Source organism: Eumetopias jubatus, unplaced genomic scaffold (assembly GCF_037043125.1).
Source record: "Eumetopias jubatus isolate StellerSeaLion01/CBP00866 unplaced genomic scaffold, mEumJub1_p1.0 scaffold_17, whole genome shotgun sequence".
Classification (NCBI taxonomy): domain Eukaryota; kingdom Metazoa; phylum Chordata; class Mammalia; order Carnivora; family Otariidae; genus Eumetopias; species Eumetopias jubatus.
This window is the reverse complement of record NW_028274823.1, coordinates 28,065,976-28,092,774: the sequence shown is the minus strand read 5'-3', so window position 1 is coordinate 28,092,774 and position 26,799 is coordinate 28,065,976. Positions and strand designations below refer to the sequence as shown.

The following is a 26,799-nucleotide window of genomic DNA, read 5'->3' as shown; positions in this document are numbered from 1 at the left end:
CAACACACACATTTCACACTTCTTTTGTTCCCAGACGTGCCAAATACCGCTGTAAATCACTACAGGACGTTATACTTTTTTAAAAAAAAGGAGAGAGAAAAAAAAATTAAAAAGAAAGAAAGGAAAGGAAAAGAAAGATACAGAAATAAACACTAAATCCCAGCGCTGTCACACATTAGAATCTATACCAAGTTGTAGATGTGCATTACCATCACTGGGAATGTCTGGCAAGGCTTACATCTGGAGCTAAATCAAGTTTCCCCATCTGTTGGGTTTGCCTCTTCTACTCAAGTTGTTAATTTTTCAATTGTTTGCAAGAGCAATTTAATAACTGTTGAGAAAATGGGAAATGATAGGCACAAAGGGAACAAGGAATGTAAGGAAAGTCAGCTTGAGACTTCATGATACTGAAAGCACATTCTCTCCATTTACAAACAGCTCACTCCTGTGAGTGTGTGGTATTTCCTTAAGACCCTAAGCCAAACTCCATGTCTGACTCAATTTTATCCAATACATATAACACTCTGTAATTGCTTTGCTGTTTCATAAGGAACCTAAAATAATTTAGCCCCATAAGCTCCATTTGCCTTTGTTTACCACAAATAGAAAGAGCCATGTAAAGCAAAACGTCAAAGTTCCAGATCCCCATGAGTCATTCCCTGAACTCACAGAGAATGGCAGAAAAAAAAATTTCAGAAAAAAGCTTTCAGATGGCCTATACACAAAAAACACTTTGGCAACAAAGATGCCTGAAAAGGGCTTGCAACCATCTCTTGGTAAGAAAATTCATAGAACAGCACTGTGAGCTATTTCAATATGACAATATGAAAGTCTCATGCACTCCTGCTTTTCTTGATCAAGTACGACATTTCTTCCACTCCTACAGATATCAGGGCTTAAAATAGCACTGTTCAACACACTCTACTCAGACACGTACAATAAACCTCAGGATGAGCCAAGGAATGCTGAAAGAGGTAAGTTCTCATTCCTTACCTGATATTAACTAATGCATGGGTCACCTTGCTAGCTGCTTCTTTCCACTGGCCTGCATTGGTAGAAAGCCTCAGGACTATAAGCAAGAAAAGAAAAAAGATCTGTTAGATCCCCGTATAAAACACAAATATGAGGAATAAAGATATATCTTGGAATAGCTTTATTAGAATAACCAAACAGAGCCTATACCAACATTCCATTTAAAACTTCCTCACCTTAGAGAAAAATATTAAGGCTTATTCTCAACTATCTTCACCAGGAATTTTTTTCTCTAGCTTTTTTTTCACTTTCTATCAAAATACTCCTCTGCCTTGGGTTCCCCTCCATCTACTCGGCTGCCACATTTATCATTTCCCTAATGGCTGGGGTTGATTTAGTGGAAATGGCTGGCTGAATAAGTATCCCCTCTGCTCCATACTTACCTTTCTCCTAAAGGTTTAAGCTAGGTCAAACAGGGCAAATAATCTTGCTAGATAGAGAATGGTCATGTTTCAATCAAGGAGTAACCTGTTTTAGCTCCTATGACTTAACTGTGTGACCTGCAACATGAATCAATAGGAATATCCTTCCCTTTTCTGACCACATTCTATCTCTTCTCCACACTTACCAATAGGAGGAAAGATGATGGAAATATAGAACATCCTCAATCAGCTAAGAGCTTCAGGACCATACATTACAGTATTGATACCACTTTAGAAAAGAGACAAACCAGGACAAGTGCTCCTTGGAAGAGCAAGCACATGTTGGGCACTCCAAGTTTATGTTTTTAATGACGGAATAGTTAATAAGAGCCAAGTTTACTATGTGCCAAGAAGTGAACAAAGTTAGGTTATATGAAAGATAGCAAAGAGATGAAGAAACAGACTCAGAAGAGACAAGCAATTGCTCTAAGTCATTCACATACAGTTGTATGTATCTGAGCTAGAATTTGAACCTGGAGAGTATGACTCTAGAGCATGTACTTATTGTAAATGGTTGAGTATGAACCCTGAAGCCAACTGTCAGAGTCTAGTTCCTGCCCCTGCCATTTACTAAGACAATAATAGCAATACTTACATGAAAGGATTATTATGAAAATTAAACAAGTTAATATATATAAAGCCTTAGATCGATCAGTGTCTGGCACATAGTAAATGTTGTATATTAGCTATTATTATTTAAATAAATGGACTCCCAAACAAATGAATGAATATATCTGAGACTTTCCCAAAGAAAGGAAAGTGGAGCCCAACAAACATTAAGAAATGTGTAACCAATTTGCCTAGGAACTTTATACCTGAGTACCATCACTAGCTATTCCTGCCCGGTATTCTAGCAAGGAGAGTAACAGCAGCAGCTAAATCTGAGGGAAGGCCTATGGCTGTAAGAGGGATAGAAAACTCATCTGGCTGCTCTTCTAGCAATACCTCATTTTTATAAATTCATGCAATTTTATGAAAGAGAGTATGGAAGCCTTAATAAAACATATTATCAGAACACTGCTTTTCTAATTTACAAGATTTAGTGCTGGAGGAGTTGGTATAGTTCCAAGTTAAAGGTCCCTTAATTAACGTATATGTACAAATTTAATCATGTGATGAACACAATTGTTTAAGCAGGTCAGACATATCTTTTCCAACTCAACTGTGAAACTCCTTAAATGTGTTTCACTTGATCCTCCACTAGATCATAAATTCTCTGAGGGTGGGACCAAAACATTTATGGAATTGAGCTGAATTTTCCTCTCCTTAATTCAGAGAGGTATTTAACTCTGTCCATGATTATTTCTCTGTAATATTGTCAGCTCTGTTCCTTAGTGAACAGGCACCAGATGACCTCATCACATCACGCATTTCCTTTGGAAATGCCATAGGCTTTTACATTCTTTTCTGTTACCAAATTTAAACACAAAATTATTTCAAAATGCCCTAAAAGCCTCAAGCTAAGGTAATCATTTATGTAGTAAATCATGGTTCACAAAAATAACATATTACACACCCATTTTAAATAGAGAAGTAAGTAATAGTAAAAACTGGAAACAACCATAATTTCCATGAAAAGAATGGTTAAATAAACTAAGCCCATGCTGAAAAAAAAAAAGATTTAAGAAAATTACAAAAAAAGAAGAATGACACAAAATAGAAGGATAACATGATTACAACCATGTAACACTATGCATACGTGTAGGCTAATACACAACTATGAAAATCATAGCACTAGAAAGGAGAGATGGTAAAATTTATTTTTTCCATCTTGATTTTCCTTTTTATTTAGTATTTATAATTATCTTTTTTAATGAAAAAAAACAGTTCAAAATATGGTATCATTCATGGTCAGGGCAGTTCCTTCCTTTGGAGGGCCTACCTATTCAGTGGACTTCACTGCAATAAATTAATGTCATAGGAATATTAAATGTGTGCCTCCATCAAAAATGTTTCAGTGAGCCTTCCCCTTCTAGCCATGACAGAAGAACAAAACATAATTTACCCTCCTACCTTAAATGACAGAACACTGGACAAAACAGATGAAATAACAACTATCAGACACTGGACAACAGGCATACAGAACTGTGATCCCTGAAGAAAAAAAACAGGGTGAGCCCTACGACTACCCCAGCTTACTGCATGGAGAAGTTTCTAGCCCGTGGGACAGGGAGGAGGAACCTATACAGAACCCAGAAGTCTTGGCAAACCAAAGACATAGAGACCAACACTTGGAGAGGCCAAGGCACCTAGAATTTGTGAGACAGAGTACTGTAGAAGAGGGAGTTTGACAAACTCTGGAGGTCTGTAGAAGGGTCCTCTTACATCTTTTGCTGAATACCGATGTGCATATATAGAAGAGGAAAATACTCAAGGCTGGGCACAAAGAACCACTGGAAAGGAAAAGAAATTGTTAAGCTCACAGAGGGCTCCACAAGTAAAATAATTTGTCTTTCCACCAGCAAGAGCAGAAAGACCTCCTCATACACTGGTTGTGAGACAGAGTCTGCAGATGGGTAATGCATTAGCAATGGGGCCAAATTAGCCTACATTAAAGATGGCTCTCAACCTCCCCTGACAACCCTTAAATGCAAACCTGAAAGGATTAAAACTGATTTCCAAATAATGTAACCACATTCTAGAACAAAGTTTAACATTATATAAAATAACAAAATCTAGCACTCACAACATTAAAATCACAATGTCCAAAATCTAATTTAAAACTTACCAGGCATTCAAAGCAGGAAAATATGACCAAATAAGCAAGAGAAAAACCAGTCAATAGAAACAGATCTAAACATGAGAAACATTAGCAGAATTAGCGGAAAAGGACATTAAAACAACTACCGTAAATATGCTCCATATTCTCAGGAAGACTGAGGAAAATACAAATACAATGAGGAAAGAAATGGACATATTAAAAAGAAGTCCAAACAGAACTTCTGAAATGCACACTACACTGGATAAAATGAACTAAGATTAATGAGATTAACAGCATATTAAAAAATACAGAAGAGGGCGCCTGGGTGGCTCAGTTGGTTAAGCGACTGCCTTCGGCTCAGGTCATGATCCTGGAGTCCCGGGATCGAGTCCCATGTCGGGCTCCCTGCTAAGCAGGGAGTCTGCCTCTCCCTCTGACCCTCTTCCCTCTCGTCTATTTCTCATTCTCTCTCTCTCAAATAAATAAATAAAATCTTTAAAAAAAAATAAAATAAAAAATAAAAAATAAAAAATACAGAAGAGGCATCCAAAATGGGAGGAAGAAGTAAGCTGTCACTATTTGCATATGACATGATACTATTTATAGAAACACTAAAGACTACCAAAAAACTATTAGAACTAATAAATGAATTCAGTAAAGCAGCAAGATACACAATATACAGAAATCTGTGTTTCCATTCACTAGTAACCAATGATCAGAAAGAGAAATTAAGAAAACAATCCCATTTACAATTGCATCAAAAAGAATAAAATACCTAGGAAAAAATTTAAAAGGTAAAAGACCTGTACTCTGAGAATTATAAGACACTGGTGAAAGAAATTGAAGATGACATAAATGGAAAGATATACCATGCTCATGGATTGGAAGAATTAATATTGTTAAAATGTCCATACTACCCAAAGCAATCTACAGATTCAGTTCAATCCCTATCCAAATACCAATAGCATTTTTCACAGAAATAGAGCAAATAATCATAAAATTTGTATGGAACCAAAGACTCTGAATAGCCAAAGCAATCTTGAGAAAGAAGAACAAACCTGGAGGTATCATGCCTCCAGACCTCAAACTATACTACAAAGCTATAGTAATCAAAACAGCATGTTACTAGCACAAAAACAGACACATAGATCAATGAAACACAGTAGAGAATCCAGAAATAAACTCACATATATTAATCTATGACAAAGGAGTCAAGAATATACAATGGAGGGGCGCCTGGGTGGCTCAGTTGTTAAGCGTCTGTCTTCGGCTCAGGTCATGATCCCAAGGTCCTGGCATCGAGCCCCACATAGGGCTCCCTGCTGAGTGGGAAACCTGCTTCTCCCTCTCCCACTCCCCCTATTGTGTTCCTTCTCTTTCTGTGTCCCTCTCTGTCAAATAAATAAATAAAAGAAAAAAGAAAAAAAAAGAATATACAATGGAGAAGAGACAGTCTCTTCAATAAATGCTGTTTGGAAAACTGGATAGCTATATGCAAAAAAAAGAAACTGGACCACTTCCTTATACCATATACAATAAACTCAAAATGCATTAAAGACCTAAATGTAAAACTTGAAACCATAAAACTCCTAAAAGAAAATATAGGCAGTAGACTCTTGGACATCAATCTTAGCAATATTTTTTTGGGATCTGTCTCCTCAGGCAAAGGAGAAAAAAGGAAAAATAAACAACTGGGATTCCATCAAAATAAAAAGCTTTTGCATAGAGAAGGAAGGAAAACATCAACAAAACAAACCCAATGAATGGGAGAAGACATTTGCAAATTAATATCCAAAATATATAAAATATATAAAGAATTCCTATAACACAACACCAAAAAAACAATCTAATTAAATAATGAGTGGAAGACTTGAATAGACATTTTTTCAAAGAAGACATATAGATGGCTAATAGCCATGTGAAAAGATATTCAACACCATACTCATCAGGGAAATGCAAATCAAAACCACAATGAGATATCACCTCACCTGTCAAAATGGCTAACAACAAAAGACAAGAAATAACAAGCATTGGCAAGGATAGGATGTGGAGAAAAGGGAACCCTCACGCACTGTTGGTAGGAATGTAAATTAATGCAGCCACCATGGGAACATAATTTTTAAAGATTAAAAATTAAAAATAAAAACTACCATATGATCTAGCAATTCCCCTTCTAGGCATTTATCCAAAGAAAACCAAAACACTAATTTGAAAAGATATCTGCAACCCCATGTTCAGAGCAGCATCATTCGTAAGAGTCAAGACATGGAAACAATCTAAGTCGCTATCAACGGATGAATGAATAAAGAAGTTGTGGCATATATATACAATGGAATATTATTCAGCTATAAAACATGAGGAAACCCTATTTGTGACAATAGATGTACCCTAAAGACATTATTCTAAGTGAAATAAGTGACACAGAGAAAGACAAATACTGTATGATCTTACTTACATGTGTAATCTAAAAACAAAACAAACACAAACCCATAAAAAAAGAGATCTGACTTGGGGGTACCAGAGATGGAGGGTAGGGAGAGGGGGAATGGAGGAAGGTGGTCAAAAGATACAAACTTCCAGTTACAGAATAAAGAAGATAAATAAGGGATGGATACTCTACAACAGGAGGATTTAGCTAACACTGCTGTATAATATACAGGAAAGCTATTAAGACAGTAAAATCCTAAGAGTTCTCATCACAAGGAGAAAAAATTTTTTTCCTTTCTTCCTTTTTTCTTTTTATTGTATCTATGTGAAAAGATGGATGTTAGCTGAACCTACTGTGGCAATCATTTCACCATATATGTAAATCAAACCATCATTCTGTATGCCTTAATCTTCATAGTGATGTGTGCCAATTATTTTTCAATAAAACTGGGGGGAAAAATGAAGGTGTGCTGCCACTTCCAGCATGGCAGAGTAAAACCCACTACAGCCTCTCTCTCTTACTGATTACAGCTAAAAGTCCTGTACTGAATTCACAGAGTAACTACCTGGGGGCCCTAAAAATTAAGTATAAGTAGATAGATTATAGAAGGGAGTCAAAACTTAGAGAAACACCCACAAAAGGAGTTTCAAGTTATCTTTTCTCCTATTTTTCTTTCAGGCTTTCACAGAGATGCATGGTGGAGAAGTTGGGTAGAAGGCTAAAACATCAATAGAAACCTCACCTTTCTGTAGACAGAAACCAGGAAAAGGGGCTTTTGCTGGTCAGAGAACACAGGGAATCCTGGACAAACCAGGAGAAAGTGTTCCCCTAATTCTGCATATAATAGTTGCACAATTCTCAGGCTCATGCCTGAGCTGAGCAAATATGGAACAAAGATACAAGCAACAAAGCAAAGGCTTTAAGAACTGAATGGATATTTGTTTGTTTGTTTTAAAGATTTTATTTATTTATTTTGACAGAGCGAGAGACAGCGAGAGAGGGAACACAAGCAGGGGGAGAGGGAGAAGCAGGCTTCCCGCCGAGCAGGGAGCCCGATGCGGGGCTCGATCCCAGGACCCTGAGATCATGACCTGAGCTGAAGGCAGACGCTTAATGACTGAGCCACCCAGGTGGCCCCTGAATGGATATTTGGTGGGGTTTTTGTGTGTGTGTGTTTTAAAGATTTTATTTATTTTTTATTTATTTGACAGGGAGAGAGAAAGAGAGCAGGGAGGGACGGGGGGAAGGGAGAAAGAATCTGAAGCAGACTCCACACTGAGTGAGAGGCCTGATGTGGAGCTTGATCCCACGACCTGGAGATCATGACCTGAGCCAAAACCAGGAGTCAGACCCTTAAGAGAATGAGCCACCCAGGCACCCCCTGAATGGATATTTGAATGACAGTCCAAGCCTCAACTAACCCTTGAGTGGTACATGTGTGGACAAGATCCAAAGCAGCACAGAAAAGGCTCTGAAAACTAAACTGGTATTGGAACTACAACCCACAGAGGTGAGGCAGAACTTGTAGTCTAACCCCATCTGGGTTGACTGCCTCCAAAAACCAAATAAACAAATCTCCAGAGGATTATAATTGAACCCTGAGTCTACACAACGTAACATTAAAAATGTCCAAGATGTAATCCAAAATTATTCAATTATTCTCACAGGAGTCAGTGAACCTAAAGATAGAATAGTAGAAACTATTAAATAAGAAGAACAGAAAAAAATGGGAGTAACCAAATAATGCTTCAGGGAAGAGGGATAATATCAAAAAGCCTAACATCTGTGTAATTGTAGTCCAAGAAAAGGAAGAAGAAAGAACTTGGAGCAGAAAAAATTTAGTAGGGGTGCCTGGGTGGTTTAGTCATTAAACGTCTGCCTTCAGCTCAGGTCATGATGCCAGGTCCTGGGATCAAGCCCCACATTGGGATCCCTGCTCAGTGGGAAACCTGCTTCTCCCTCTCCCACTCCCCCTGCTTGTGTTCCCTCTCTCACTGTCCCTCTCTGTCAAATAAATAAATAAAATCCTTAAAATTTTTTTTAAAAAATTTAAAAAAAGAATGGCCGAAAACTCCCAAATTCAGTAGAGTCAAGAAGCTCAGCAAATCCCAAACAGGATGAACTCACAGAAAAACCATGCCTAGACATATCATAATCAAACTGCTAACAGCCAAAGATAAGGGAAAAAATCCTTAAAAGAACCTAGAGAAAAACAACATATTACAAACAAGGAAAAAAAACTATTAAAATGACCATAGACTTATTTTCAGAAACCATGGGGACCAGAAAAAGAGGAATACCATCTTCAAAATACTTAAAGACAAGAACCTATCAACTCAAATTCTAAATCCAGCAAAAATACCTGAGAAATTAAGGAAAATTTTTATTTTTATTTTATTTTTTTTAAAGATTTTATTTATTTGAGAGAGAGAGAATGAGAGATAGAGAGCACGAGAGGGAAGAGGGTCAGAGGGAGAAACAGACTCCCTGCCGAGGAGGGAGCCCGATGTGGGACTCGATCCCGGGACTCCAGGATCATGACCTGAGCCGAAGGCAGTCGCTTAACCAACTGAGCCACCCAGGCGCCCAAGGAAAATTTTTAAATCTTGTCACCAGGAGGCCTGCTCTAAAGGAATTGCTAAAGAAAACTTTTAAGGCTGAGAGAAATAATACCAGAAGGAAATTTGAATCTTCTGGAATAAAAAGAGTAACGGAAATGGAAAATATCTATGTAAATATAAAATATTTTTCTCTCTGAAATTTTTAGAATAAGGATGATAGTCACAAGGAAAAATTATAGCATTGTCTGGTAGAGTTTTCAATGTATGTACATGTAATACATACGACAACTATATCATCAAAGTAAGTGTGGGGGTTGGTGATTACAGAACACTATCTAGTAGAAAACTCTTATATTTTATTGAAGTGATAGAACACTGGGAGGGCCTGGGTGGCTCAGTCCGTTAAGCATCCAACTCTTGACCTCAGTTCAGGTCTTGATCTCAAGGTCATGGGTTTCAAGCCCCACAAAGGGCTGCATGCTGGGCGTGGAGACTACTTAAAAAAAAAAAAAAAGAGAGAGAGAGAGAGCCATGTTAAACATAAAAATATAGATAAGTTAATAGTAAAAGGATAGAAAAAGGTAAACATGGAGGGGCGCCTCGGTGGTTCAGTCGTTAAGCATCTGCCTTCGGCTCAGGTCATGATCCCAGGGTCCTGGGATCGAGCCCCACATTGGGCTCCCTGCTCCACGGGAAGCCTGCTTCTCCCTCTCCCACTCCTCCTGCTCATGTTCCTGCTCTCGCTGTGTCTCTGTCAAATAAATAAATAAAATCTTTAAAAATAAATAAATAAATAAGGGAAATATGGAGACACTAAGCAAAAAACAAAAACCAGGGGTGCCTGGCTAGCTCAGTCGGTATAGCATACAACTCTTGATCTCAGAGTTGTGGGCTTCAGCCCCACATTGGGTATAGAGATTAAAGATAAAATCTTTGAAAAACGGGGGAAAAAAGAGAAAAACCACAATGGCTGTATTAATATCAGACCAAACAGACTTCAGAATGAGGACTATTACCAGAGATAAAGAGGGACATTACACAATGATAAAAGGGTTAACTCACCAAGATATGATAATCCTAAATGTGTACACATGTGACAGCAAAACTATAAAATATATAAACCAAAAAGCGAAAGAACTGAAAAAATAAACAAACCTACAATTAGAGTTAGAGACTGCAACAGTCCTCTCTGTCCCTTTAGAACAAGTACACAAAAAAATACGTGAAAACAGAGACCGTATCAAACAACTTGACCAAACTGAAACTTACAGAACAGTCTACTCCAAGAGCAAAATCAAGTGCAGAAGAGTCATTTACCAGGATGGACCATATTCTGGGCCATAAAACAAATCTCAATAAATTTCAAAGGACTGAAATCACATAAAGAATATCCTTGGAGCAAAATAGAATTAAACTAAATATTACTAACAGAAAGATACCTGAAAAAATTTAAAAATCCCCAAATTGGGTGCCTGGGTGGCTCAGCTGGTTAAGCGTCTGCCCTGGGCTTGGGTCATGATCCCAGGATCCCAGGATCCAGCCCTGTGTTGGGCTCCCTGCTCAGCAGGGAGCATGCTCCTCCCTCTCCCTCTGCCGCTCCCCCTGCTTGTGCTGTCAAATAAATGAATAAAATCCTTAAAAAAATTAAAATAAAATTCCCCAAATATTTGTAAATTAAACATAATAGTCCTAAATAATCCAAAGGTCAAAGAAGAAATCACAAGGGAAATCAGAAAGGATGCTGAACTTGAACAACATAAACACAACAAATGAAAATGTTTGAGATACAACTAAAGTAGTATTTGGAGGGAAATAGATAGGACTGAGTATCTGTATTAGGAAAAAACAAAAGTCTCATATGAATGACCTAAACTTTCATCTTAAGAAACTAGCAAAACTCAAAGGAAGCAACAAGAAGGAAATTAAGAGCAGGAATCTATGAAATAGAAAACTAAAAACCAAGAGAGACAAAACAAACAAAAAACCACTATGAAACCAAAAGCTAGTTCTTTGAAAAAAAAAAAATCAATAAACCTGAAAAACATATAGCCAGACTGACCAAGAAAAAGAAAAGACATAAGTTATCAAAATCAGGAATGAAAGAAAGAAAAGACTCTACAGACATTAAAAATGAATATTACAGTGGTGCCTGGGTGGCTCAGTTGGTTAGGCAACTGCCTTTGGCTCGGGTCATGATCCTGGAGTCCCAGGATCAAGTCCTCCATCAGGCTCCCTGCTCAGCAGGGAGTCTGCTTCTCCCTCTGACCCTCCTCCCTCTCATGTGCTCTCTCTCTCATTCTCTCTCAAATAAATTTTTTTAAAAAATGAGTATTACAAACAACTATATGCCCATAAAACCTATGAGTTAATGAAATAAAACAAATTCCTTGAACGATACAACCTTCCAAAAGTCACTCTGAAGAAACAGATAATTTAAATAGTCTTAGATCTATTAAAGAAATTGGGTTTATAGTTACAAACCTTCCAAGAAAGTAAATTCCAGGCCCAGCTCGCTTCACTGACAAATTCTACCAAATATTTAGGAAAAAAAAATAATACCACCTCTAATCAAATTCTTCCAGAAAATAGATGAGAGAATTATATGAGGTCAACATTACCTGATACTAAACCCAAAAAATGACATTATAAGAAAATAAAATTACAGACCAATATCCCTCATGAATATGGGCAAATAAAATCCAGCAACACATAAAAATGATACTAAGTTTAAAAAAAAGATAGGAGTGCGTGGGTGGCTCAGTTAGTTAACATCCGCCTTTGGCTCAGGTCATGATCTCAGGATCCTAGGATTGAGCCTTGCTCAGGCTCCCTGCTCAGCAGGGGAGTCTGCTTCTCCCTCTCCCTCCACTGCATGTGCTCTGTCATGCACCCTTTCTCTCTCAAATAAATAAAATCTTTTAAAAAATTAAAAAATTAAAGAAATAATAAGTTACAATCATGTGGGGTTGGTTCAACATTCAAAAATTAATCACTATATCAACAGTTTATAGTAGGAAAACCATGTTATCATCTCAATAAATGCTAAAATTTTTAAGATTTTATTTATTTTATTAAAAAAAGAGAAAACATGCACGTGAGTGGGGGGAGGGGAGAAGGAGGGGGAAGAATCCCAAGGAACCTCCACACCGAGCTCGGAGCCCAACACAGGGCTTGACTTCACAACCCTGAGATCATGACCTGAGCCAAAACCAAGAGTTGGATGCTCAACTGACTGAGCCACCCAGGTGCCCCATGCTAAATTTTTTTTAGAGATTCATTTATTTATTTATTTGAGAGAGACAGAGAGAGCATGAGTGGGACGGGGGCAGAGGGAGAAGCAGACTCCTTACTGGCCAGGGAGCCCAGTGGGTCTCGATCCCAAGACCCTGAGATCATGACCTGAGCCGAAATCAAGAGTCAGATGCTTAACTGACTGAGCCATCCAGGCGCCCCTATGCTAAAATTTTAAAACAGAATCTGACATTCATTAATGAGAATAACCCTCAGGAAACTAGAAACAAAAGGGAATTTCTTCAGCCTGATAGAGGGCATCTATGAAAAAACCAATAGCTAATGTCACACTTAATGAAGTACTGAATCCTTATTATCTTAAGATTGGTAAAAAGGCAAGTATATCCATTCTCACCACTCTGATTTAATATACTACTAGAGGTCCTAACCAGTGAAATAAGACAAGAAAAAGAATTAAATGGCATACAGATTAGAATGAAAGGAATAATAAAACTCTTTTATTCCCAAACTACATAGCTATTTACATAGAAAATTCTAAAAAGATTACAAACTACTAAATCTAATAAGTGAGTTTACCAAGATGACAAATTCGGAAATCAATAGTCTTTCTATATATTAGCAATGAGCAAATAAAAATTGAAATTCTAAAAAATACCATTTTCAATAGCACCAAATTCCATGAAATGGGCTGAGATAAATTTAATAAAATATATGCAATATGTCTGATGAAAAAAATCAAAGAAGACGTCAATAAATATTCACGGGCTATAAGATGTATTACTAAGATGTCAATTTTTCCCAAAATGATCTATAGATTCATAAAATTTTTTTAAAAAAGATATTTATTTGAGAGAGAGAGAAAAAGAGGGAGAGAGCACAAGCAGGGGGAGGGGCAGAGGAAGAGGAAGAAGCAGACTCCCTGCTGAGCAGGGAGCCCAGCAGGGCTCAATCCCATGACCTGAGATCATGATCCAAGCCCAAGGCAGACACCTAACCAACTGAGCCACCCAGGCACCCCTAGATTCATCATAATCTAAAATCAAAATTTTAAAAAACCTTAATCAAAATTCCAGTAGGGTTTTAACAAAAACACACTTAAATTTATATGAAAAAGTATCTAAGATAGCTAAAACAATTTTGAAACAGAAGAACACAGTTGAGGAGCACCTGGCTGGCTCACTCAGTGGAGCATGAGGCTCTTGATCTCAGGGCTGTGAGTTCACGTCCCACATTGGCTATAAAAGATTACTTAAAAATAAAATCTTTAAAAAAATCTTGGGGTGTGTGGGTGGCTCAATCAGTTAGGCATCAAGCTCTCGATTTCAGCTCAGGTCATGAACACAGGATTGTGAGATGAAGCTCCGCATCGGGATCCAGGCTCAGCGAGGAATCTGCTTCTCTCCTTCTCCTTCTCCCTCTCCCTCTGGCCCTCCTCCCGCTCACACTCTCTCTCTCTCTAAAACAAAACACTTAAAATCCTTTAAAAAAAAAAAACAACGTTGAAGGACTCACACTATCTCTTTCAAGACTTACTTTTATAGCAATCAAGAAGTCAGTGTTATTTGTGAAAGGAGAGACACATATAGCAACAGAATAGAATATTTACATATGTAAAGTCACTTGATTTTTGACAAAATCAATTCAATGGAGAAAGTCTTTTTTTTGTTGTTTTTTAAGATTTTATTTGTTTGACAGAGAGAGAGACAGCCAGAGAGGGAACACAAGCAGGGGGAGTGGGAGAGGGAGAAGCAGGCCTCCCACAGAGAAGGGAGCCCAACGTGGGGCTCGATCCCAGGACCCCGGGATCATGACCTGAGCCGAAGGCAGACATTTAATCACTGAGCCACCCAGGCTCCCCCATGGAGGAAGTCTTTCAACAAATGGTGCTGAAACAAGTGGACATGCATAGTCAAAGCATGAACCCCAATCCAAACCCAGCAGTATATAGAGAAATTAACTTGCACTGAATCTCAGATCTAAATGTCAGGTACTAAAACTATAAAACTTCTAGAAAAAAGAGAGAGAATCATTTTATCTTTGGGTTAGAGAAAGATTTCTTAGATATTACACGAAAAGCACAAACCCATAAAAGAAAAAGTTAATAAACTGTATTTATCAAAATTAAAAACTTCTTCGATAGTTTGCAACTGAGTCCAAGAAAAATGGAAATCTGCTAGCTGGATTTTAACAAAAATCTTTCCCTAATTGGTGGATGAGACTGAAAAATAAAATGGGGCGCCTGGGTGGGTCAGGTGGTTAAGTGTCCAACTCTTGGTTTCAGCTCAGGTCATGATCTCAGTGTCATGCGATCAAGCCCCGCATCAGGCTCCATGCTTAGCACGGAGTCTAGTCAAGATTCTTTTCCCTCCCTCTCCCTTCTCCTCTACTCCTCCCCCTGCTCAAGCTCACGCATGCTCCCTCTCTCTCTCAAATAAATAAAATTTAAAAAAAAAGAAAAGAAAAAACAAACAAAAATGTCTTCAATAGACATTGTTAAGAAAATGAAAATACAGGGATGCCTGGGTGGCTGAGTGGGTTAAGCATCTGCCTTCAGCTCAGGTCATGATCCCAGGGTCCTGGGATCAAGTCCGGCATTGGGCTCCTTGCTCAGGGGGGAGCCTGCTTCTCCCTCTGCCTGCCGCTCCTGTGCTCTCTCTCTCTGACAAATAAATAACACAATCTTAAAAAAAAAAAAAAAGAAAATGAAAATACAAGCTAAAATCTGGGAGAAAATATTTCCAAAACACATAACTGATAAAGGACTACTGTGCAAAATATACAAAGAAACCTCACATCTCAAAAACAAAAAACAACCAATTCTCCTTAGAGGAGAACTCTAAATAATCTATGTAGATACTCTCCCCTCAAGGAAGTGGAGCTTAACCTCCCCACCCCCACTACCAACTTCAGTGCTGAGTGTATTTAGTGACTTGCTTCCAAAGAACAGAGTATGAAAAGGGAGGAAAAACCACAACTCTGCAGTGGAGAAACTTTGCAAATAGTACCCTAACCAAGTGATAAAGGTTAATATCGCCAGTGATAAGTCATGTTGATAACATAACATCCAAATGTTATGGAAAGGCCACTTTGACTTTGTGGCATTCTTCCTGAAAACCCAGGACCCCAGTCCAACCCTGAGTAAATCATGAGAAAGACCAAAATTGAGCAAGAGTCTCCTGAAAACTGTCAAGGTCATGAAAAACAAACACTAAGAAACTGTCAGACAAGAAGAGACTAAAGAGATATTAGAACTACATGTAAAATAGATGGAATCCTGGAATACAGTAAGGACATCAGAAGAAAAATTAATAGAATCCAGGGGCACCTGGTGGCTCAGTCGTTAAGTGTCTGCCTTCGGCTCAGGTCATGATCCCAGGTCCTGGGATCGAGCCCCGCATCAGGCTCCCTGCTCCATGGGAAGCCTGCTTCTCCCTTTCCCACTCCCCCTGCTTGTGTTCCCTCTCTCGCTGTGTCTCTCTCTGTCAAATAAATAAATAAAATCTTTAAAAAAAATTAATAGAATCCAAATAAAGTCTAGAGTTTAGTTTGTGTGTGGGTGGTAGGAAAAAAAACACCTATCATAAAATTTACTGTCTTAGCCATTTTTAAGTGTATTATTCAAAAGTGTTAAGTATGCTTACATTGTTGCAAAACAGATCTCCAGAACCTTGCAGAACTGAAGCTCTATACCTGTTAAACAACCACCTTTGCACCCTCCCCCCATCCCTTGGTAACCACCATTCCATCTTCTATATCTACAAATTTGACTATTTTAGATACCTCACGTAAGTGGGACCGTACAATATTGTCCTTTTGTGGACTGGTTTATTCACTTAGCATGATATTCTCAACGTTCATCCACACTGTAGCATGTAACAGATTTCCTTCCTTTTCAAGGCTGCATATATCCATTCATCCATTAATGGACATTTGGGTTGCTTTCATCTCTTGGCTATTGTGAATAGTGCTCCTATGAACATGGGTATGCAGTATTTTTTTTTTAATGGGCAAAAGATCTTCAAAACCAAAGAAGATGGCAAGTAAGAACAGAAAAGATGTTCAACATCATTATTCATTAGGGAAATTCAAATTAAAACCATAACAAGATATTCCCACACACCTGTAAGAAGCCAAAAACAAACCAACCAACCAAAAACCAGTACTGGCCGGAGGGACTATAACTCATATATTGCTGAAGGGAATGTAAAATAGTACATCTCTTTGGAAAACAGTCTGGTGTTATTCTTTATAAGAAACATATACTTGGGCACCTGGGTGGCTCAGTTGGTTTGGCAACTGCCTTCGGCTCAGGTCATGATCCTGGCGTCCTGGGATTGAGTCCCGCATCGGGCTCCCTGCTCAGTGGGGAGTCTGCTTCTCCCTCTGACCCTCCCCCCTCTCATGTGCTCTCTCTCTCTCTCTCATTCTCGCTTTCTCAAATAAATAAATAAAATCTTTAAAAACAAAAAAGAAACATACACTTAACCATGACAGCCAAAAACCCATTCAGAGGTATGTAACCAAGTGAAATGAAAGCCTGTGTTCACATAAAACCCTGCACAATGATGTTCACAGGGGCTTCATTCATAATCGTTAAAAACTGGAAACCTCCCAAATGTCCTTCAACCGAGAAATGGATAAACTAAGCTGGCATAGTCCTACAACGGGTATTATTCCATGATAAAAAGGAATAAACAGGGGCGCCTGAGTGGCTCAGTCATTTAAGCGTCTGCCTTTGGCTCAGGTCATGATCCCAGGGTCCTGGGATCAAGTCCTGCATCAGGCTCCCTGCTCGTGCTCTCTCTCGCTCTCTCAAATAAATATTTTTTTTTAAAAAAAGGAATAAACTACTGATACATGCATCAACAGGGATGAATTTCAAATAAATTACTATGTAAAAGAAGCCAGATTCAAAAGACTATACAATCTCATCTTTGGTGTTTTTTTTGAAAAAACAAAACTATGAAAAAAAGGAAAAAGAAAAACTCTGACACCAGGAAACAGATTCGTGGCTGCTGAGGGTTTAGGGTGAGTGAAGGAGTTGACCTCACAAGAGCACAAGAGACATTTCCGGGATGATGAAACTCTTTTATATCTTGATTTTTTGTGATAATTATACTTTTATACACATTTGTCAAAACTCAGAACTGCACATTAAAAACCATACATATAAATTATACCTTTAAAAACTTGACTTAAAAAACTAAATGTTTTTGGGGCGCCTGGGTGGCTCAGTTGGTTAAGTGACTGCCTTCGGCTCAGGTCATGATCCTGGAGTTCCAGGATCGAGTCCCGCATCGGGCTCCCTGCTCAGCGGGGAGTCTGCTTCTCCCTCTGACCCTTCCCCCTCTCATGTGCTCTCTCTCTCAAATAAATAAATAAATAAATAAATAAAACCTTAAAAAAAAAAAAAAACACCTAAATGTTTTAGGGCACCTGGGTGACTCAGTCAGTTAAGCATCTGCCTTCGGCTCAGGTCATGATCCCAGGATCCTGGGAACAAGTCCTGCATCGGGCTCCCTGATCAGCAGGGAGTCTGCTTCTCCCTCTGACCCTACCCCCTGCTCGTGATCTCTCTCTCACTCTCTCTCTCAAACACATAAATAAAATCTTAAAAAAAAGTTTTTTCATCATACTTTATACAAAATGGAAAGCACTGAAACATGCTCTTTGTTGTGTTTCATTTAGTGAAATTTTTCATTTTCCTATTTGTGATCTCCTGGTTCACATTTTAATTGCCTTGGCAGATTTGAGCATGCCCAGATATCCTCTCTTATCTTGTTGCTGTAGCTACAAGGGCTTACCTCATTTGACTATGCACATGGCCCAGTTGAGTAGGTATATCAGGCTTCTATAAAATATCTCCCCCACTCCAACTCTCCTTCCTTTCCTCATTGAAAGACATATTTATTCATCTGTAAATGGATGCTAAGGCCTCTGAGGCAGCTCTTCACCCTTGGAAAATTTTACATTCTTGAAAACAAAGATATTAATAAAGCTGGGTGGACACAAAACCACATTAGGAACACTGAGAATTTGGCAATAGAAGTCTGCTAAAGGGTTCTCATGGAAGACTTCCTAGCTTCTAAAAAAAGACCATGTGTCTTGATATGACAACTGGAACTTGTTATTCTCAGGAGAGCTGACCTGATGCTAAAGCTATTATACTAAGAAAGAAAGTGGAGAAACAGAAAACACCCAGGTCCTTGAGCATCAGATCACATCTTTCTGGAAGTGTCATTCCTTAGAATTCTTGCAAAGTGAAATAATTTTCCTATTGTTCAAGGTAGTTTAAGTCAGAGTTTTTTGATACTTGCAGGTGAAAACATCCTACTAATACAAGGCCCTACTCCCACTGCCTAAGATGTCATAGCAAAGCTATATGTGGTTCTTAAAAGTTTTCTCTACTGCTCTAAAAAAGAAAATCTATTAGAAAAACATTTTGTCAGGGTGCCTGGGTGGCTCAGTCGTTGAGCGTCTGCCTTCGGCTCAGGTCATGGTCCCAGGGTCCTGGGATGGAGCCCCACATCGGGCTCCCTGCTCGGCGAGAAGCCTGCTTCTCCCTCTCCCACTCCCTCTATTTGTGTTCCCTCTCTCTGTGTGTCTCTCCCTGTCAAATAAATAAAATCTTTATCAAAAAAAAAAGAAAAAGAAAACAATTTTGTCCTTCTAGGCAATCCTTCTTTTCTACTGTTTGCTTCTACTCTTTCTCCTAGTACTTGTTCCAAATCCCCTCTAGTTTGCACATGATATGGGAGAGAGTTTTTATTAATAGTCCCAACAAAAGGGATAAAGCAAACCAATCTGTAGTGACAGGAAGCAGACTGGTGGTTGCCCAGAGATAGAAAGCAAGGGATAGAGGTGGTAAGAGGTGGTAGGAGGGACATAAGGGGATAAAGGAAACTTTTGGTAGGTGATGGATATGTTCATTATCTTGAGTGTAGTGAAAGCTTCGTGTATATAAATATATATATGTCAAAACTTATCAAAAATTGCATACTTTAAACAAGTGCAGTTTATTATATATCAATTATACCCCAATAAAGCTAGTAAGTGAGGATTTGGGGTTTTTTTTTTAAAGCTTTAGTGAGGGGCTGTTTCTGTGCAATCTACAGAAACCTTTCCTGACCTTTCAAATTCCAGGCAGGTTTGTAGACTCTTCACTCATATTTACAGCAATATATGTCCTCTTTCAGAAATAAGTTATATTTACTATGGCCACAGAGTAAATTTTCATTGAGCCAATCGCCAAAAGGATGGCAAGAGAGATTTTTATCTACTGCCCACTTCTTCTTGTAGGTTATGCTAAAAATACGTAGGTACATTAAAACTCTTTAAAATCCTGTACCTTCTCAAATCACACAATGTTCCTTTGGGATCCAAGCTCTTCTATTTGCCGCTGTCAATTTCCACCCACTCTTTCACTCCCATCTCACTGGCAGTCACTAAATCCACAAGCCTCCCTTTCTTTCTCTCACACAAACATAAGGGCTATAGGGCTGCTAACCAGCTTTGTCCTGAGATGAATTTTGAGTTTCCAAAAGCAAAGAACTCCACATATAACTTCCTATTGCCTGAGAAGAGACTTCTAGATTTCTGTGCCAAGCAGGAAACCAAGCAACTAGAAGAGAATCTTTCGTAGTCTTCTCCTCTTACATGCCAAAAATCGCAGCTGATGGCGGGGAGGGGAGTAAAAAGAAAAGACAGCTTACCCATAGAGTAGAGGTTGTCAAAGCTCTGGTGCATGCGGATAATCTCATAGTAGAGTTCATCATAGCTGCTGGGAGTGGGCAGGAATGTGTCGCCGTATGTGATAAACATATTAAATAGGTTCACAATCTAAAAAAGAAGCAAATGGGGTGCCTGGGTGGCTCAGTCAGTTAAGTGTCTGCCTTCGGCTCAGGTCATGATCCCAGGGTCCTGGGATAGAGCCCCGCATCGGGCTCCCTGCTCAGCAGGAAGCCTGCTTCTCCCTCTCCCACTCCTCCTACTTGTGTTCCCTCTCTCGCTGTATCTCTCTCTGTCAAATAAATAAATAAAATCTTTAAAAAAAATAAAAATAAAATAAAATAAAATAAAAAAGCAGCAAAAGCCCATACACAGGCATCGCACTATGAAGACCAGAAGGGTACTATCAGTAGCATACTGTAGCCAGTTCTTATTGGCTTGTAAGAACTGTTAAATTTGCAGGAATTTTGTGAGCTGGTTGTTTAACAAAAAAGCCTTTATTACAAATTGACATATAAACTTACAATTCAATAAATTACATTAAAATGAAGGTAATACTCAAACTTACAACTTCCTATTTTCTATCTTTTAGTATTATTTATGTTCTTGAGATTAATTTACGCTTCTTATACCTGTGTGGTGGGAATATCACATAATGGTGTGTTATTGTTCATCTCCCCAGCTCTGCATTCAACAATGTCACATTGTTAGCTTGAAATTGGCCATGATGGGAATAGTTGTACCATAGAAATCCACAAATGCTACAAATCAGGGCTTTTTCCCCTCAAATGTTAAACATTTATGAACACACTGGGTAACATCCTGAGAAGACAGTCAAAATGCACAATGCCCTTCTTCTACCCCAAATAACCAGTCAGATAAACAGGCATCTGTAATGTCCCTCTGAAACCAAGTGCAGCCATGATGGAACCATTCATCTGGCTGGGACACCTCCAGAGGCTTTGCTCTGTACCAACATAGAGACTATAGTAGCCTAATAGTTCAGTCTCTCACCGGGGACCAAGGCTCACAGAGATCTGACCCATACCTGTCCCTACCAAACAGTACATTCTCATGAAAGAGAAAGAGTCTCAAGTTTGCCAAAGACATAGGTGAGAGAGGAAGAGTGGGAAGCACCAGTATAGAGATTCAAATCCAAAAGGAAAATAAAGGCCTGACTCCCCCTATGCCTTAGTCCCCAGAATACTAGCTCCTGTTTCAACCTGGCCTATCTATCTTAGGGTATGGCTTCAGAAAAAGGGGAAAAAATGTTTTTAATTGAAGTACAATTGACACATGTTATATTAGTTTCAGGTGTATAACATAGTGACTCAACAAGTCTATGCATCATGCTCTGCTCACCACAAGTGGAACTACCGTTGGTCACCATGTAACACCATTACAACACCACTGACTATACTCCCTATGCTGTACCTTTTATTCCCATGACTTATTCTTTCCACAGCTAGAAGCCTGTACCTCCCACTTCCCTTAAGAAATATTTTTTTTGTTACTCACCATAAGGGCTAATGTAAAAATGTTGTGTTTGGCCAGAAGTACAGTCTCATTTGACATAAGGAACTTCAACAAATTTATCAAGGCTTTAAAAAAAAAAAAAAGACATCAATAAGGTATTCAAAGAATAATTAATAAAGTTAAATCAAACAATGAAAATAGATTGAAGAAATCCAAATAGGGCTAGAACAAGTAAGTCACAGCTACCAATAATTTTTTAAAAGCAGGTAAGGCAGATGTATCTAAAGCAAGCAGTGACCTTCCCAAGCACATATCTGTTCATCTGCCCATAGAAGGTTTTTAAAAATCTACTTCTTTGTACCACTTTTTTTTGATACTATTAGTTTATCATAAAAGAGAGACACAAAAATTACATGATGAAAGATTATACAACTTCACTGGAATGGGCAGCTTTACTTAATGCCATTTCAATAATGATTTCTTTCAGTCTACAAACTTTCTGAGAATGTCACCATCTCTAAATAAGAAATAATCCCTATCATCTAGAACTACTTTGGTGCTTCCATAATCTGAGAGAAGAACTTGATCTTGAACTTTCATACTAACTGGTTGAATTTCTCTACCCTTTCCTTTAGAGCCCAATCTAACAGCTACTACTGTTGCTTGCAATACAGTTCCCTGAGATTTTTCTGGAAGCGTAATGCCTCCTCTGGTTACAGTTTTGGCAGCTGTCCTTTCAACTAAAAGTTGGCCAAAAAGGGGAAGAAACTTTCTAAACACCTGTCCTGCCATGACTCCAGCTGCTGCAAGGGAGACCCACAGTTTGATCTCTTTGTGCCACTTCTTTAATAGCAATTAAGCTTGGAAATCTGACTACAAAAAGGACATCTTAGGGGCTCCTGGGTGGCTCAGACAGTTAAGCTTCTGATTCTTGGTTTTGGTTCTGGTCATGATCTGATGAATCCAGCTCTGTGCTCAGTGAGGAGTCTGCTTGAGATTCTCTCCCTCTGCTCTCTCCCCTCCTCTCTAAAATAAACAAACAAATGTTTAAAAAGGGGGGGGGCGCCTGGGTGGCTCAGTCGTTAAGCATCTGCCTTCAGCTCAAGTCACGATCCCAGGGTCCTGGGATCGAGCCGCACATCGGGCTCCCTGCTCCGCGGGAAGAGAGAAGCAGGCTTCTCTCACTCCCACTCCCCTGCTTGTGTTCCCTCTCTTGCTGTATCTCCCTCTGTCAAATAAATAAATAAAATCTTAAAAAAAAAAAAAAGGACCTCTTAGTATTCCAAATTTACTCCCACACAGTGATTTCCCCACCAAATTTGTTCAATTTATAGATCAAAATGAGGATCCCCCTCTCATCCTAGGCTAATGGCATGTCATTTCACAATGTTTTAGCTATGCATTTGTTTCAAACATCATGGCTAAGAGGGGCATCTTTCAATTCTAACTGCTCACCAGATGTGCCAACTATATTGCACTTCAGCTCTGGATGGGAAGAGAGCTCATGAAGAGGAAAAAAAGCCTCTAACTGTTCAAACAAAAGTGCAGCTTACCCTTTCCTCTCTCAACCATGACAACATTTACCAAAAAGGTCCCCTTTCTCCCTGATATGCTTAATGAGGACTAAAACCCAGGTAACCTCAGTTAAAAGACTGACTGCCAAATACCTAGCTTAACACTGTAGGTATAAAGACATTTTTGCAAATAAATATTAAGCATAAAAGAAATCATCAGATGCCTGTTCTCTTTCGCCCACAACCATGAAGTAAATCCTACTTCTGTGCCCACCATGACTATTGCCACTGTACCTACCTCCCCTACTTGATGGGAAACTATGAAGAAGGGGTTCAGCAGCTGCAACCAATTGGTGGTCCTTCTGTCTTCTCCCCCTAAACCTTCTCTACTCCCACAGACACAAAAAAAGACTTGACCTCTCCTTTTCTAAGACCGTATCTGCTTCTTTGCCGGCAAAGAAGTCCATTCTCCCATGCTGTCTGAGCTTTGTGTGAAGTTTACTACCCTTCGAGAAGAGATGTGAGCTTTGATATGAAACAGCAGGGAATGATGAGTAGGAGTAAGACTCTCCAGATACTTGCTGCCTGCCACACAACACTCCTTACTCTCAACCTCTGAAATCACAGGTACAGAAAAGAAACAGCAGGCAAGGAAAAGTACAAGGGCCTGTCTACGTTCTGTTTCTAAAGCCTGAATCTTCCCCTCAAATGGCAAAAAAGCCTTGCTAGAGATGAAGGTCACAGGCATCCTCATTTATGAACTCTTCACCCTTGCACTGACTCAAGTTCTCTGAGGTTTCATAATGGAAAGGCAAATGATAGGCAGCTGGCCCTTTTGATGTCTGTTAACAAGCAAACTGCTGGACTAGACCCCCAAAAAAGCTCCATAGGAGCCCATTCTGGATCACACGACCTGCTTAACTACTACCAGGAGCTCAGGGAATGAAGGGGACTAGCTAAAATCCATATAAAAATGACTAACCCAGCCCAAACCTCTCTCTTTAATGAAGATCATCTTGCGGAGTTATTTAAGGGCTGCCCACTCTACCCACTACTCCCCGAGCTTATCAAGCCCTGTTAATGGGTAAATTACCTGACAATCAGACTCTAAAAACTCACAGGAGACAAGAGAAAAGGATGGGTAAGAGCACGTGGCACTGGGCAGAACAGCAAAACATAATGGCTGGAGAGAGACAAAACAGCTTTTGCACACATCCAATCAATGAGGGCTTCTGTCCCTAGCACACACAGCACAAAGATGCAGCCTCAGCAGTGGTTATGTGGTAATTAAGGAGCAGAAAACCTGGAGAAAAGGAAGTGGGAGCAATGATTTATTGCTCCTCTGCTGGACTACAGCTAGTTTTGATCTCTGGGATTCAGAGTCAGGGATGACAAAGTGATAAATAAAAGGGGAGAAAGAGAGCAATTCTGGCACAGGCCAAGAGGCAACCTGTGTCCCAACTACCACAGATATCAGTGAAGCCAAACAGTTCTGAGAAGGAGAATTCAGCACTGCAATACTCTGAGAGTCAATGCCAGGGAGAACCTGCATTCTACCCCTGGTAATTCAGGCAGACCCCTACTCCGCCCCCCACCCCAACCTCCAAAAAGGCCAGAGTTTTCTCACCTGGAAGTGGTCATTCTCTAGAGGAAATTTAATAGGCAGAGAAAATGAACAAAGCAACCTTAAAATTGGCTCCCACAAGCCTCTGACATCAGGGACCACAATTCCTCCCCAAGACGAAATGCCCCAACATCCCATGGAATAGTGCTTTTTGAAAATCCTTAATCATCACCCTGATTTTGCACTCATTCTGTCAACTGTTTGGTGTCCTCTACATCACCACACACACATGGTCTGCTATCCTTTGACCTGATGTATTGGAAGTTCTAAGTCTGTGAGGCTTCAGCATAGCTGATTTTTGGAACTAGAAAGGACTTTAGAGATCATGTAATCCAGTTCCTTCATTTTTGGATTAGAAAACACTTCTTCCCCCCACGACTAATCTGAGACTAGAACCTGGTCTCCTGTTTAGCATTCTTTTTGCCATTCCACTAAGATTAAATAAAGGTGCCAGATGGAGTAAAATGTTAAAGGGAGGGAAGCTTACCTATAAATGGTGTGCTTAGATTTGCTGACTACACTGTTCCCAACATTTCTCTTGACTCTGGTTTATAACTTTCTCCACCTAATGGCTATTTCATGAATCTGGTCCACTCTTTCTCTTGGTCCTGAGCTACTTATTAAGAGTACAGGTGAATGGGGCGCCTGGGTGGCTCAATCGTTAAGCGTCTGCCTTCGGCTCAGGTCATAATCCCAGGGTCCTGGGATCAAGCCCCGCATTGGGCTCTCTGCTCAGCAGGAAGCCTGCTTCTCCCTCTCCGACTCCCCGTGCTTGTGTTCCCTCTCTGTCTCTTTCTGTCAAATAAATAAATAAATAATCTTAAAAAAAAAAAAGTACAGGTGCTCAATACCTTGTTATTACCTTTTTACTGCCCATTCGCAACACTAAAAGACTCCCAAGTAGCTTCCCTCAGCATCAACTGCCTCAGCAGGGCCTCTGTATCTGCTCTCCTCACTCTTCTCTAGAGCTCACCTGTCACACACCTTTTTCCACTTTTCTCTGTTTCTGCCTCCTTTGTAGTATCAAGAAAGAAAGAAAGAAAGAAAGAAAGAAAGAAAGAAAGAAAGAAAGAAAGAAAGAAAGAAAGAAAGAAAGAAAGAAAGAAAGAAAGAAAGAAAGAAAGAAAGAAAGAAAGAAAGAAAGAAAGAAAGAAAGAAAGGGGAAGGAAGGGAGGGAAAGAGAGGGAGGAGGGAGGGAGGATGGGAGGGAGGGAGGGAGGGAAGGAGAGAAACAGCACGTAACTGTCAACTAAAACTGTTGCTATCCCCCTCGCTCAGCTTTGTCCTCTCTAAAACTAAGATCTGAACATGGAATGTGATTGGATCTGGACTTTAAAGGGAGCCAAGGGCACCTGGGTGGCTCAGTCAGTTAAGTGTCCAACTCTTGATTTCAGCTCAGGTCATGATCTCAGGATCGTGAGGTTGAGCCAGTGTCAGGCTCCCCACTCAGCAGGGAGTCTGCTGGAGATTCTCTCCCCCTCTCCCTTTGCCCCTCCCCCTGCTCGTGCACATGCACATGCTCTCACTTGCCCTCTCTCTAAAATAAATAAATAAATCTTAAAAAAAAAAACAAAATAAAGGGAGCCAAGATCCCCTTTCTTTATGCAAAATCAGAACTGAAACAAAACAAGACAAATACACTGGTATAAATAATTAACAGCCAGGCTTATTCATAAGCTGTTATGGTATAGAGCTATGCATAGGATTTAACTGCAGGCCAAAGAAGAGAACAGGTTCTTACCAGACAGGGGCAGGTCAAGGACAGTAGAGAACTGGCACTCGGGATCTCAGTGCCAACGCGTAAGTAGCACAGAGCTCATCCTGGCTGGCTCCTGACTCTCACCACTCTCCACATGCGCGCACACACACACACACACACACACACACACACACACACACACAAATTTGCCCTTTATCCACTTGTCCACTTGGTGTCATCTGGGCACATGACCAACCAAACTGTTCCACAGATAGTCACAGAAGTAGTAGTACATAGAGAGAAGAGTTAAGGTAACTGTAAAAGATAAGAGGTTGGTTGTATAAACATAGCATTGTTAATTA

General features: G+C 39.5%; 1 protein-coding gene and 1 pseudogene across 3 annotated transcripts in view; both read right to left on the bottom strand.

Moving 5' to 3' along the window:
- ARMH3 (armadillo like helical domain containing 3) overlaps positions 1–26,799 on the bottom strand; it is a 181,497-nt gene that overhangs the window by 75,717 nt on the left and 78,981 nt on the right. For 2 of the 3 annotated variants that reach the window (XM_028098685.1, XM_088019783.1), the window contains 3 exons: positions 21,643–21,725; positions 20,109–20,235; positions 994–1,069 (listed from right to left, as the gene is read on the bottom strand). In XM_028098685.1, coding sequence (XP_027954486.1) covers positions 994–1,069; positions 20,109–20,235; positions 21,643–21,725 — 286 coding nt within the window. The remainder of the gene's footprint in view (positions 1–993; positions 1,070–20,108; positions 20,236–21,642; positions 21,726–26,799) is intronic. The other variant, XM_028098688.2, reaches the window with a different exon arrangement.
- On the bottom strand, positions 22,084–22,392 carry LOC114204172 (10 kDa heat shock protein, mitochondrial pseudogene; annotated as a pseudogene).